Source organism: Phaethon aethereus, assembly GCF_964289735.1.
Source record: "Phaethon aethereus genome assembly, chromosome: 1".
NCBI lineage: Eukaryota > Metazoa > Chordata > Aves > Phaethontiformes > Phaethontidae > Phaethon > Phaethon aethereus.
Window position 1 is genome coordinate 146,201,154 of NC_138575.1, and position 14,044 is coordinate 146,215,197.

The 14,044-nt window shown below is 40.5% G+C and overlaps 1 protein-coding gene across 1 annotated transcript in view; it reads left to right on the forward strand.

The window, feature by feature from the left end:
• Positions 1-329: 329 nt before the first annotated feature.
• Positions 330-14,044, forward strand: part of OCA2 (OCA2 melanosomal transmembrane protein) — a gene marked incomplete at both ends in the record, with an annotated part of 180,251 nt that continues 166,536 nt past the window's right edge. The window contains one exon of the mRNA XM_082004815.1: positions 330-598. Coding sequence (XP_081860941.1) covers positions 330-598 — 269 coding nt within the window. The remainder of the gene's footprint in view (positions 599-14,044) is intronic.

Consider the following 14,044-nt stretch of genomic DNA (forward strand, 5'->3'; position numbering starts at 1 on the left):
TTTTGGCTTACTCTGTGGGATAGGCCAGTGCAGGTTTCTAGGAAATTTATGGGAGAAAATCATGGTAGACATGGAAAAAGTAGAAGAGCCTTCTCTTTATGTATTTCAATGGTTTTTATAATGGCTAATTTTGAAGTTGTAGAGAGGTTTAAAACATTAGAATCATTCCTAGTGGAAATAAACCAACAAGAGAAATATCCGAAGGTGCACAAAAAATCTTCTGCTTGGCATTTTTAACACGCTTGTACTGAAGTAAACATCGAGTCAATTCAATTTAGTCCTAATATATCTGTTTTCACTTTCTTTAGGAGAACATCCCCCAGGGACAGATGTACTTGGATAACAAAGATGACAGTACAATTTCTAGACAAGAAGAGATGGACCTGAATCAGACGTCTTTACATCAAACCAGTTTATCTCCGAAGGTGGCAGCCAAACCGGTGACCAGAGGTTGCAATGAGCTGTGGTTGTTAAAAGAATATCATGGCATGGTAGCGAGTCTTGGAGAGCCACAGGCCCCGTGTGAAAAACCAGCAATAGGGGAGGATGGCTGCGTTGCTGTGGGGAAGGATTTCACGTCTGTCCCCATGCAGGGAAGGTAAAAAATAAGGGCAAAGAGAATATTTTTTCTCCTAATCCAACTGAATTTTTATTTCCTTGCAGAGCAGATACGTATGTTCATTAAGTGAATATTGTTTCTCCCACACAGAGAACAGGAAGCTTAATGGGACATCAGAGGAGTCTTAATTGTCATGGTGGGGGGGTTGTGGATCACTGTATTTCTGAACTAATCTCAGCTTTAATAGCAGCCATGGGCCAATTTTGCTGTGCTTTCAAGATCAGACACATGGCTTTTCCTCCCTACTTGGTGTCACCAAGTGTCATAAAACACACAGAGATAAAGCCGATTTCATGTTCCACCCCTCACCTCTTTCAGAAGAATGCATCATAAGGCCACAAACTGAATCACTACGGCTGGGACCAGGAACACTAGAATGGCACTAGTAACGCAACGGTGACAGCTGACACGCCACATACCAAGTGCCCAAGGAGCCTGTGCTCTTTGTGTGTCCTCTCCTGCATCAGGGAAGGTGCAGGTTTGGGGGCGGGGGTGCTAGTCTTCCCCATCGCGACAACGTCAGCGATTCTATTTGTAAGTGGTTAGAAACATTTTATAGACCCCAAAATATTGCAGGTGGCTTTTAAAATCCTTCTTGTTCACACGTTCGCTTTGTTAAACCCCTTTGGCAGCTGGATGGAGCAAACTTCGCACCAGCAGCCACCACAGCGTGTGGAAGGCAGCCAGGGTGGACTGCCAACCTTTTCGGGTGGTGGTGAGAATTTGTAGAGGTAACTTGACAGAGCCTAAAGTGAGAGCAATGCTGTACCTAGCCTGAGCTCCTGCAGAGCACAGGCCTTGAAACGCTGCCCGGGAAAGTCGGCATTGAGCAAGGCAGTGTACACTGCGGTGGTGAAGTAGGGTGCCAGCACAATTTCCAGAACCTGATGCTGGAGGCACTTGTTGCGCTGCTACAAGTCAGGAAAAAACATGGTAGATTTCAAAGCAGTTTAATGTTTAAATCAGATTATTTTTGAAAATAATTAAAGATAAATAAACATAAAAATACAGTTTATTTAATGACTGAATTAAAGTGGGTCAGAAGTGTAATGCAGATCAGAATTCTGGGTAAGTCTTACCTGTAGTCAGCTAGACTTTTCATCCAAAGAACAGAATTTTCTTTTTTTTTCTCTCCCTCCTCCTCTTTGTGTGGTTCTCCACAGCTGTTCAGGGAGGGTGGGAGGTGCAGTCCTGGGAGCTCCCCACAGTTCTGGGCATGGTGGTCACATCCTTGAATTGCTGGGAAAGGCTGAGGTCTGTCCTGTGCCACTGCATCTCATTTAGAAGGAAATGTGCTTATACTGGGAGCAAAGGAGGTTTGGGGCCTGTTGGCAAGTTCCCTGGTCCAGGCAAGGGGGAGCTGGGTGAGCTGGGTGAGGTTTGCTGCACCCCTTACTTACCTACAGTGTGTGTCCTATGAGTCTCCAGCAAACCAAGTCAAGGTTTTATGTATGTCTGAAAGTATTTCTATCAGGGTGAGAACTGGAAATTATTATAGCTACGCTTTCTAAATATTAAAAAAATAATCAAATTGACAGCTTGACCACAAAATCCATATAAATCCTTTAGAAATGATTTTTGGAGTATTTGAGGATTTGTTGTATTGACTAAGAGTTTTACTGACAGAATTAAATCTTGTAAAAGTTCTTCAGTTCAGCATGTGGTGGGGGTGAGTTAATGTTGTCTTGCTTTGAAAGAGCAGGGCAAGTACAACGTATATGTGGGGATGACAGGCAGGCAGGGAAAGGGAAGGACCGAGTGCATCCGGAGATAAGATTTTTCTTTTGCAAATTCACATATATATCTCGCTACAGGTGTGTTTACCAGTGCTATTTACTGTCCTGTTAATGATCCTGGTACAGAAACAAAACCCATGATTTTGTTCTTACGGACCAGCTCCCACTCTTCTAGCTAAACATCTTCCTGTTATTTTCCGATGGGTGATAGGAATTTGTGTACCGGTGATACTGTGAACCTATGAACCGCAGCCTGGCAATTGTGGTCACAGGTGCCAGAGATGAAGAATACTAAATCACGAGTGAGCCCACCTTCCTGCAAGTGCAGGCAGTAGCTCCAGGTCTTTTGATAACACCATTTTCCTGCTGAGGAACCTGTAGTCACTGTGCATGATTTAAGAATAGAGGTACAATTAAAGAGCCATCCCCATGCTCCCTTACAGACAAATGTGTATCTAATCTTCTATAGTAATATATTAGGGCTTAGGAAAGGATCTCCTGAAATTTCTCCTTGTTCATCTTTACCTCTCTTGCTCCTCCAATATTGATTTTTTTGCATGGAGGTGAATCTTATCTGGCTCTTCTTAGCATGTCTTTTAGCCAATGTACATTAGGTGCAGTTAAAATACTGATGTGATCTGTGTGACCCCTCTAGTATGAGTAGTTACCCTTAAATTGTTGGGACTACTCAACAGAATGCAGATAAAAACATGGATAAACCTTTGCAGATGCACAAGTTGTTTGATTAGTTTCATTAGAATGAGAATTAGTTTTTAATGTAAATTGGTCTTTTGCTTGCAAAGAAAGCTACTAATGATTAAAAAGAGGATACCAAATCAGTTTTTTTTTTTTTCTGTAAAGAGGTTCACTAAATTGGTATGTCTGTATAGTTTGCTTTAATGCATCTACTTAACTTAAATTGCTGAATTATCTTTCAGGCATAGGATTCCCAGGTTCTCTAAATTGTTCAAATGTACACTGAGACAAGACTTTCCAAAGAATCTATTTAACAGAGCAGGGCATTTATCTTGGTCTCTAAAATTACCTTTAAGAAAATGTCCTTGAGTTAACCGGGGCCCTTTTCCCAGGGAGATAGATGTCCACTCTATTCTGGACTGAACATTTCCATTCGACTGCAGTGCAATCCTGCAGGCATTCTGTGGCTGCTGTGTGTGTTGTCTCGGGCTGCCTGCCTGTCAAAATGCCTTCTCATTTACCTCGCGTATTGAAGAACAGTACCTTCTGACGCCAGCTTCTCCTGCATTGCCTAGGGTTGAACCCATGCTGCCCGGGCTCTGCGTGAGGAGGTCTGGACCGTCCGCAGTGGTCAGTCCAATTACTTTGTCTTTCCAGAGCATCCTTCCCCCTGAAATAATCCTGCCAGACTTCTCGTGAGCAACATGCTTCCTTCAGTCCTGCTGCGGGAAATACAGGCATGTGTCTTCCAAGTGGACTACGAATCAGCTCCAGTGGCGTTCAGTGGGAATGCCTGGTGTCTGTCTACACTGAATGGCATTATGCAATCTAGTTTGGTCTATCAGAAATATAGCGTTTAAACAGTGCAAAACAGCAGTGAAGTCTGGATATTGATTTTGTACTTCTTACATTCTCCTCAGCCTTTAAACAATGGATTAACCAGGCTCTTTTTTTTCATTACAGTTACATGGAAGTGGCTTTTGCAGTCAATAGACATTGGTCCAAGCCACCTTCCTGAGCCCCTTAACTTGCAGGAAGATTTCATGCTGCTCTGTGGCTGCATGGACAATGCTCCTCAGATCAGCCCTTGACATCTCCAAAAGCACAGGCTACTTCCTTCCAGCATGTCTTCTCTGCACTTACAGGAGATGGCCACAAAAAAGGACCCTCGGTTGCCTTGGTCCCATCAGCATCAGTGCTACTTCCATGGGAAAAGCCTAACGGCATGACTTTATATCAGCCAAAATCTGAAATCCTCCTTTGTGGTCCACAGGAAGGGGGTGAAGTCAGCTGTTTCCCGCTTAGGAGTTAGTGAGCTTCAAAGGCCATCTATAGAAATGAGATGAATAGTAAGTCTTAATTGTATGTAACAAATTAGGTTTTTGTTGCTATTTAAAACTATGTTTCTGAAAAAATAAGGGCATTCACTGGAATATAAAAATGGTGGAGGGTGGTGGAAGAGAGTGGTAATAGAGTAACTAGACCCTGTGGCATTCATTTCCTATTGCCTTTTGGTCCCTTCCTTTCTTTGATGTAGTTGCTGGCTGTACCTCCCTTAGGTGGTTCGATAATAACATTATCTTCTCAGGAAAAAAAAAGGTTGGCAGTTGTGCATTCATTATGCTGTGAACTTTTCATGAGAAATTAAACTGTAAAAGGAAGGTGATGAAACCAAGCCCTAACCTTACTCCACTGAAGTTATATTTGGATGAATTCAGCCCTGAATTTGCTGGTCATTTAATATGATAGTCCTTGAAAGTATTTTTCTTTAATCTTTGTGCCTCATTAAGAAGAATAATCTCAGAGGTAACAAAAAATAATATATTTTTACGAATGTACTTGAACTTGTGTTTCATCAAGCAAAACTATTTCTCTCAGCATTTCTCCTGTAATGCTCACTTACGTAAGAAAAAGTAAAAACAGTCAACCAAACCCAACTCTTCCTTTGCCCTGAATCTGTGGTCCCAGGATCAATAGAGAGATTGGTTTGCAACGAGAAAGACAGTGAGTTAAAAATGTCTGTTGAATTCTTGGTTTGCAGCAATACAATGGAGAGCTTGCAATTGTATTTCCTGTTAGTTGGAGAAGCTGGGGGAGGATAAGCTGTTATAAAGTAAGAAGTCAATATGAAAGTGAAGTTGTGCCTTTAGCAGTGAGGGATTATAAATCTCAATTTTGATTTTTAATTATGTTGATGCATTGCTACTATTAAAGGACATTTATGAGACTTAGATGTCAAGAAGACATGGTTACTGTCTAAATAAGTAAAATTTATGTGACAATTTAAAAGCTTCTTCAGACAAGGGAAAAAGACTGAGGAAAAAAAGAACTCAAAAACATTTAAAACACATTTTTTGTGTGTCCTAAGACTAATTTTGATATTTGGCTATTAGAATAAAATGGGATCATCTTCTGTTCAACAGTCAAACAGGGAAAGCAGTCATTTTCACATCATAATTGCATGTTTGTGTAGGAACCATTCATTTTTTTTATGTCAATCACACAGATGTTAGAGAAGAGTCCAGGACAAATAGATGACTTCACAGCAAACTGCCACATTCATCATTCTCATGTGGCTTCTGGTGATCTTGCTTGTTGCCTCAATGGTGACACTTACGGCTTTCTTTCCATTTCTTATTTGAAGTGAATGTTTCTGAGTTTTGATTCCCCACGAGGATCTTTAAATGCTATGATGCTGCAGTGAACAAATAATATTAAAGAACTTTTAAAGTCACAACTTTACTAATTGATTTAATTTGGTTCATTTTTTTTTTGAATATACTCTCTTAAGCACTTGTTGCTAACACGGAGGTGTGTGACCGCAACATAGCTTGTCATGAGCGAACGGTGTAGGGGCATGGGACTGTTGAGACTCTCTTAGATCGGATCACAGCTTCCTGCTGTTGCCCGTACTACATCACAAAACACCATTCAAAACCTGAAAAACTCAAAAGAAGCAATAAGCAGCTGCAGCAAACCTTTAGCTTGAATGGTAGGAAGTATAATAAAAAACCAATATTATGCACAATAGGCAAATAAATAAGTTATTGGAAAATTCTGCTGCTCCCTTCTAACTTGCTGTTCCTTATTTCCTGGAAAAAAGCATCTTGGAGTGATAACGGAAGGAAGACAGAAATGTGGTTATATGACAACTTAAAGAGAGCATTTAGCTTCATTTGAGCAAAAGATGTGTGTTCAGCAAAAGATTGATTTTAACTTAGTTTTTGCTGTTGATGAAACACACAGAGAGAGACCTCACTCATGATAAATTTCTTTGTGTTCAGAGTTATTTAATTTCTCTGTTGCTGCGGACTGTTCATCATCTCAGTGCTTATTTCTTATAATTATTCATCATATCTCAGATTGGTCATGTATTCCAGTTTCTCTTCTGTCATCGGTAGACTAAAACCATAACACTCCCATGTAGCCACTCAAATGCTTTTCGATTCTGACAGGACATTTTGGTAAACAAAAATCCACCATTATTAATTTTTGTTTCTAAGTAAGTGCTCTGTTGAAACAATTAGGGTGTGCTAATTGACTGCTTCACACTTTTCCCACTGTCAGGCTAAAAACTGAACTCAGCACCGAGTGAAAAATTTGCAGTCTACCAACCTCCAAACATCAAATGTTTCAACTGAGTCGCTGTGACATTGCACAAAACTGTTGAATTTTGCAAGCAGCTGCTCTCTTCCTAATGGTTAATAATATGGTTATGTGGGGTTCGTCTTCATTAGACCTCTTAGGCCAACTGTGGAAAGATGCCACTAACACACAAGCTTCAATCCTCTTTGGGGTTGGACAGCTGTTTCCTCATGTAAACCTCTGTTTGAACGGGGGAAGGCTTTTAATGTCAGCAATGATTTTTTTACATTATAAGGTTGAAGGGTTAAGCCAACCAGACAGCCAGACTTCGAAAAGAAACGTGTTGCACAGAGGCAGTCACAGTTGAGCAGGAGGGCACGCATGGGGCTTAAATAGCTGACGTGAGGAGTAGCTATCCATGTAAGATGAAGCAAATAACTCAGTCACTCAGTATCCCTCAATGAAGCTTTTTCTTTGAAAAAAAGTGTTCTGTGTGCTTCGCTCCTGGCCGATGTGCCTATGTGTGGGCGGCAGCTCTGACATGCTAAACAATTTGTGGGAATCTGAACTTTGCACTAGCAGGTGGTCAAATGATACTAATTAATAAGAACTGAGTTTTGTCCCCAGTTTTCTGCCACGTAGGTGTGCTTTACGTGGGGAAGAGCAATTGAGTCTTTGCTGACAGTGACTAGGGAGAAGGAAAACAAAACATTGGAAATCAGCGGCCCTTACATGTACCGCTGCATCAGGTGGGCATGTCGATAGGCAGCCACTGCGGCGCTGCTTTTGGGTGGTAAATGGTCTGCGTCATAACGCGGCAACTTTTCCGTGGGCCCAGGCCCTGCGGTTGAAGGATAGAGCAAGAAAAAACCTGAAAGTGCAACCAAAAATAGTTGAGAAAGGAAGTCACGGAGAGGAATCTGATGTTTGACAGTAGGTTTGGACCATTTGGCTTTAAAGCCTAAACGTCAGTGAGCCTAAGGTAGGGCAGGAGCCCGTGAAGTTTGCAGAGCGTGGGAGTAGTGATCCCAGGACAAAGGCAGCTTGGTTTTACAATTCAATCAAAAAAGAAGTAATGCCAGTGGGGCTCCCTTACTGTAAATGTTCTGTAGGAGGTGGATGTATAATATCCACTCTGCTCTGAGGGATAGTAAACACACACCTCCTAATTCTTGAGTAAGTGTATGGGCCACCAGGCTCCAAGGCACTCTTATTTTTTTTGTTCTTTCAGTTTATCACTCTAAATAAACAACAAAACTTCGATTGAAACAGCAACTGTGACTCAGGTATTCTAAGTAAATTTCTTGATAATCAACATTGTTTTGTTTATGTCCTCCTCTTGCTTCTTCTTCCAGTGACTATTATTTTGTTGAAAATACAAGGGCCTGAAGGAAGAGGAGAAGAAGGGTTTGCAGGCTACTGTTTTTCCTAGTAGTCAGGATAGTCAGATGAGAGCTTGGGAAGCTTAGTTCATACTGAGCATTTGCCCAAAAATATTGGCTTAGCCTTTGCCCAGGCTACTGGAGATCTGCTGCCAAGCCTGGAGCGAGGAGACAGGACTCTGAGACACAGGTGGAAGGAGCAGCATCTGGAAGGAGAGAGACCAATAAAATGCAGAGACAGTAGGAATAGTGAGAAGGATGAATGGAAACCCTTTCATGCAGCTACGGAGGGACACTGGCTGAGGCTGAAATACAGTGTGAAATACAGAGCCAGAGCGGGGTGTAGTAAGATATGGAGTGGGATAGATAAAAGCAAGTTAATGCTGTGGTTGTAAGCCAGACTCTGATGCAATCAGTCCTCAGTTTGATAGGACGAGAGAAAATGGCTTCAAGTTGCGCCAGGGGAAGTTTTGATTGGATATTAGGAAAAATTTCTTTACTGAAAGAGTGGTCAAGCATTGGCACAGGCTGCCCAGGGTGGGGCACCTGGTGGAGTCACCATAACTGTAGATGTTCAAAGAATGTGTAGACATGGTACTTCAGGATATGGTTTAGTGGACATGGTGGTGTTGGGTTGACGGTTGACTTGGTGGTCTTAGAGGTCTTTTCCAACCTTAATGATTCTATGATTTGGTGATTTCCATTCTGTGATAAAAAATCCTAACTCCACCCAAAGCTGCAGTTAACAAAAGAATACAAAACTGTCAGTCCCAAACCTTGAAGTGAGGCAGCCAAGTTAACGGCATTCCTTGCTTACCCTGAATGCCTTGCACTAGGGAGTACTTACAGCTTGGTCTTCCAAACAAAAATAAGACATGTTAACAAGACAAAAACATGGAATCCCATGATCCCTCAAAAAAGAAAACAATCCCACCCTGCAAGGTGTGCAGAAAGAAACCTACCCACCTTTTTTTTTTTTTTTTCCCATAGCTTACTGTTACAAGCACATGTTTTAGAGCTTAGTTCTGCTCTGGTGATAGAGATGTGTTTCAGCCTGCCCAACACTTTAAATGTCTCTCCGATTAGAATTAATTAACATCAGAGTGGTTTGTTGTCTTGTGTTAGAAGCACTGGAAATCATTCCTCAGCCATAGCAAAAATTTCCAGGATAGGGGTGGTCATACATTTAAGAACTGAAGTTCATGTTAAATTGCATGTAGTTGATGGAAAAGTAGATTAATGCAGATGGAAGAAATTAGCCAGTGAATTAAAAAAAAAAGGTCACACTCTGTAGTCTGGCAAATCATATGGCTTTTTTTTTTAAAACCTGCTATTCATAAGGAGCTCAAGTGATTTACTCTCTGAAATACAGCAAAAGCTGATAAATGAGTCACCAAAAGGCTTACAGACAGTGACCAAGCAAGCAATTCTCTGCTTGATAGGTACTAATGGGACTGCAGGGGCAACCTGCCATAATTGTGCTAATGGACCAGCAGAAGTCAGAGACCACGCAGAGCTCTGTCCACAGCAGGTCGGAGCTAAGTCAAGGACAGCACAGTGGGTTGGAGCCAGGTCTGTCAGAACTGAGTAGGCGCAGAAGTAATGCACTTGGGTTTATCTATTTTTCTTTTTTCCCATTGCACATTTTTATATGATTTCTTTTGGGCAGGGTGAAATAGAGAACAGATTGGCAGTTACAGCAACTCACAGTTTTCGGAAGTGCAGCAGAAGATCCTGACTCGGTACTGTCTGTGGATTAGCATCATTCAGAATCAGCTGTGAAAGGCTGAAGGTTTTGCTCACACTTCCTGAGCTACTCCCTTTTCCGTGCCGGTCGGTAAGGACAGTAAACACAGCCCATCTGCCATTCACTCCCCGGTTTTCTTGAGCAGAGTTTCATTTCTCTCAGATGGCCATGCTGGCAGTTACATCGAACCAGTACGTCTGGCAGGGCATTGTGCTTGCTGTTTGAGGAGGAAGCGCTATGCTATTGATGAATTTACAGTAAGAAGTCTAATCCTGGATTAATACGATACTTCCTTGAATAGGGTGGGTAAATATTTTGCGGTGACTTTTCCACCCACTCTTGTGGTTTTATGTAATTTATTTTCTCTACTGCTGAGAAAATAAAAAGATAAAAGCAGCTTCAAATATTCTTTTGTCTCTAATCTTTCTAGGAGTGATAGGAGCAACTCTACCTCCTCAGCCACGTCAATGACGTGAGCTGCAATCCTCTTTAGGAGTCTATTGACAGCTGGTTCATCATGTAAACCTCTTAAAGTGAAAAGCGTGAACCTGAATTTAGTGAATCTGCCTGATAAAAGGAAGAGTAAACCCAGAATGGAGGGTAATAAGGAATGCAATTCTGTTCTCTCTGATGTGCCTTTAATTGTGTAAGCTAAACCAGCAGGGCTATGTTGTAATACTATGTAAATACACAGTTTTGTTGCACCCGTTGGCAGCATGTGGCCTCTTTGCTGAGCCGCTCCGTGCTGTACGCTGTGCCTCCCTAGTGCATTTCCAGCACAGGCCAACAAGAGCAAATGCTCTATGCAGAAGTGGCACAACAGAATTTGTGCATTTTAGACATTGTTTTTGGCTCGCATTTTAGTCTGTGCCCAAGCTAAGCCAGAACTGTAAGGAATAGTGACGTTTCAGAGTAAAAATTTTGAACATCATCATGTGGAAAACTATTGTTTCTAACCACAAATAAAATGGCAACAAGCACCCATTACAAACCTGTTCATAGTTGTATGACAGTATCGAAGAGGATGATAGGGCCAGAAATATTCCAAGTAGCCTATTTTGACAGAAGACAGACTGTCCTTGGCAGAAAAGAATGACAGATTGTCATAAGGATTTGTATGTATGGGTATTGTGCTAATCAGAGTTTTGAACTTATAGGTCTGTCAAGAAAAGTTGAAAGACCTCCACTGATGTCATTAGACCTGTCATGCTTTCCTTCAGCTGGAAATCTGATGTTTGTGAGACAGAACACACAAGTACTACACATCAAAAGCAGCTAACAAATGTACCAATTTATTTACAATTTAGAGTAGGACTGATCATTTAATTTTCTCTATATGTCAATCCAACAAATGTTTTAGGCTCAAGCAGACAGGATGGAGAAAAGGGAATTCTGGCTCTTCATCCTTGTTAAACATAGTATGAATCTGGGGAGATTTAGGTCATACATATAATGCCTTGAGATCATTAAGTATTGACACCAACTTCCTTATATGTAATGGATTTTATTTACTCACAGAATTAATCATGAGGGCCCTACCAGTGTTGCATATGTATCTCTTCAGGGACAAGGTCTTCATGGTATCATGGTCTACATCGCATTTAGTCTTCATTAATAAGAAAGTAGGAGCATATCTTGTTCTACTGAGGTTACATTATTTGTTATTGATCAAAATCAATTAATATATAAACTGGAATAACACTGCAGAGCTGAGACTCTAACCATACCTCTTGCAACAAAGAACAAATGTTGATGGAGTCTATCCTTCCTTTCTAAATCAATGGCCTTTTTTAAATTTAATGTGCTTTGTCTTAAGTTAAAATCTGTTCTTTTAGCTCTGCCATGTGTCATGACATTTTTCCTCTGCAGCCCACGCTTTTCCCTAATGCTTCTGGAGGAGATAATTCCCATAGCTTTAGTTCTTCCACTATTCTGATTAACTTGCACATTGCATAACCTTAAAATAGTACAAAATGATCTTTTTCTCTGTGACAATGTGCTGTGGACTTCTGCTTCTCATAAACATTTCTTTGTTTGTTTTTAAAACATTTCTTTGCAATTGTAACCTACTTCTAAGTGACATGACTTGAATGTGATTGCATTATTTGTCCTTTAAAGCTGTTATTTTTGTGTAGAGGAACAACTATTATTCTGTGTTGATTCTTGAGGTGCAGAAGAGCTACCTCTACTTTAACTTTTAAGAGCAATGTCTGGTTATGGGCATTTTAATCTCTCTCTCTTTCTCCTTTTTTTGTTACTTCGGTTACTGCTCCACTGCCTAGAGTATCCACTTAGCTTTTTCCTTTGCATTTCCCTATTGTCAGAGTATCCTTCAGTTTTCCTGCTATGTCACACTCTAAGAATAATTTATTTTTGCAAACTGCCTGTGCAGACTGTATTAAAAAGACATTTGTTAGTGCAGTGGCTGTTTATCTTGGAAACAGTCTCTGGAGCTGTTTTATTCAAAAGATATATGTAAGAAGCTGTGTTTTGTTAGTACTTTGTCCGACATTCAGGCATCTGATGAGTGTTTCAGGCTTCTCTTATTTGGAGGCACTGTTAATTCAAGAGCACTAAACCTTTCGATCTGTTTGAGTTTATAATCAAATAGCTGTGTAACTGTCTGGTCCAATACATAGCAAAGGATGAGCTTTGCTTTTTTTTATGAAAAACCTGTTTTTTCACGCTTTTTTTCAAATGCTAGCAAGTGTTTTTGACTGCAAATTAATAGATTATCTGCCTAAAGAAACAAAACACTTGTAAACTTTCTTCTGTCTTTAACAGTCTGAATTATCTGTGCTCCACAGTATCTCTGACAGGGTGGGACCAGTAACAGAGATCCTTCGTCTCAATCTTCTGCTTTTGGAGACAGACGTATCTGTCTTGCTTCTTTAATGGGGTTCATTTGTAAGGACCTACTGTTTTTTTCCCTCTCTCTCTTTGTATAGCAACTTGGAGCCTTCTGCCTTAATAAGGAGAAGAAGACAGAAAGAAGCTGATGACAATGGGCAACCATGTCAGCATGGGGTTTCCCCTTTTCTGCAGATAATCTCTTGCTGAAGAATTTTTTTTTTTTTTTAAGTCAACAGCACTGACACTTCTCCTTTTCTCTTTTCTTTTTCTTTGGGAGCACAGAATGAAGTTTTATTTATGTAATATTATGTCTGGATGGCCAGAAGTTTTCATGCGTATGCAAAGACTTACTGTCCATATGGCTACTGAGCAGGATCCTGTCTTTTTTTTAGTAATCAATGTCCAGGATTTATTTAGCTTTGGGACAGTGTTGACTTTCAGAACATGCATAGCAAATATTGTGGCATTTTTGACCAAGAATATGATATTTCAGGAGCTAGATGGAAGGAAATAAACTCTGTGAGACTATGGAGTAACCAGAGTGTCACTCTCTATAGGGCTAAAGGAAACGCAGTGTTTGAGAAGAAAGAGTCTGGCATCTGTGTGACTGGGAGGGAAGATGTGCATTATTGCTATCAAGAAATATGATGTAGAGATAAACTGTGTTGCCAGAGCAAAGCCATCTGCCATGTAGGAAAAGGAATTTCCTTCTGAACTGTGAGAGGCATGATTTTGTTTTTTTGACTTTTCAGTGCACAGGAGTATGTTCTTACCTGGAGAAGGATTACAGCTTAAATCAGGAAGAAGGGAAGCTGAAATGGCATCATCATTCTTTGTTTTTGTGATGTTTCCCCACATGGGGGGGGCTCTTACTTACATGCTACTCTGCATGAGACAAGGAAATTCTCAGTTTTTTTGGAATGCATTATTTATAACCCTTCAGTTTTGGATTTGATTCTTCCTTTTTTTTTCCTTTGAGAATCTCAGTTAAATGTGTTTATGGACTCAGATCTTGTGTTTCAAATTCATCTCCCATTGGCACTGAATGAAAAAGCTGTGTTTTAAAGGTGCTTGTTAACAAAAATTAGATAGATAGCTCCTTCTCTGACACAGTAGCCTTGAGGTATCTATAGATATCTGACGCCTTTCAAGGTGGAAAAAAATGTCTAGTAGCAAAATGGAACTGTGGAATGAGTTTTGTGAGGTTTGTAAACTGCATAAGTTAGTGTGTTACAGTGATCTTACTGAAGGGCTGTTGCAGAGAAGAACATCATCTTCGTGAGATAAAAGTGCATTTATTCTTGAATGGTTTCACTGAATATTCTCTAAATGTAAAAGCAAATATTGTATTATTATCAGCTACCTTTTTGTTCTGTTTGGTTTTCTTAATTTGTTCCTTTGGGATTTTCAGTAAAGATTTTTGTCT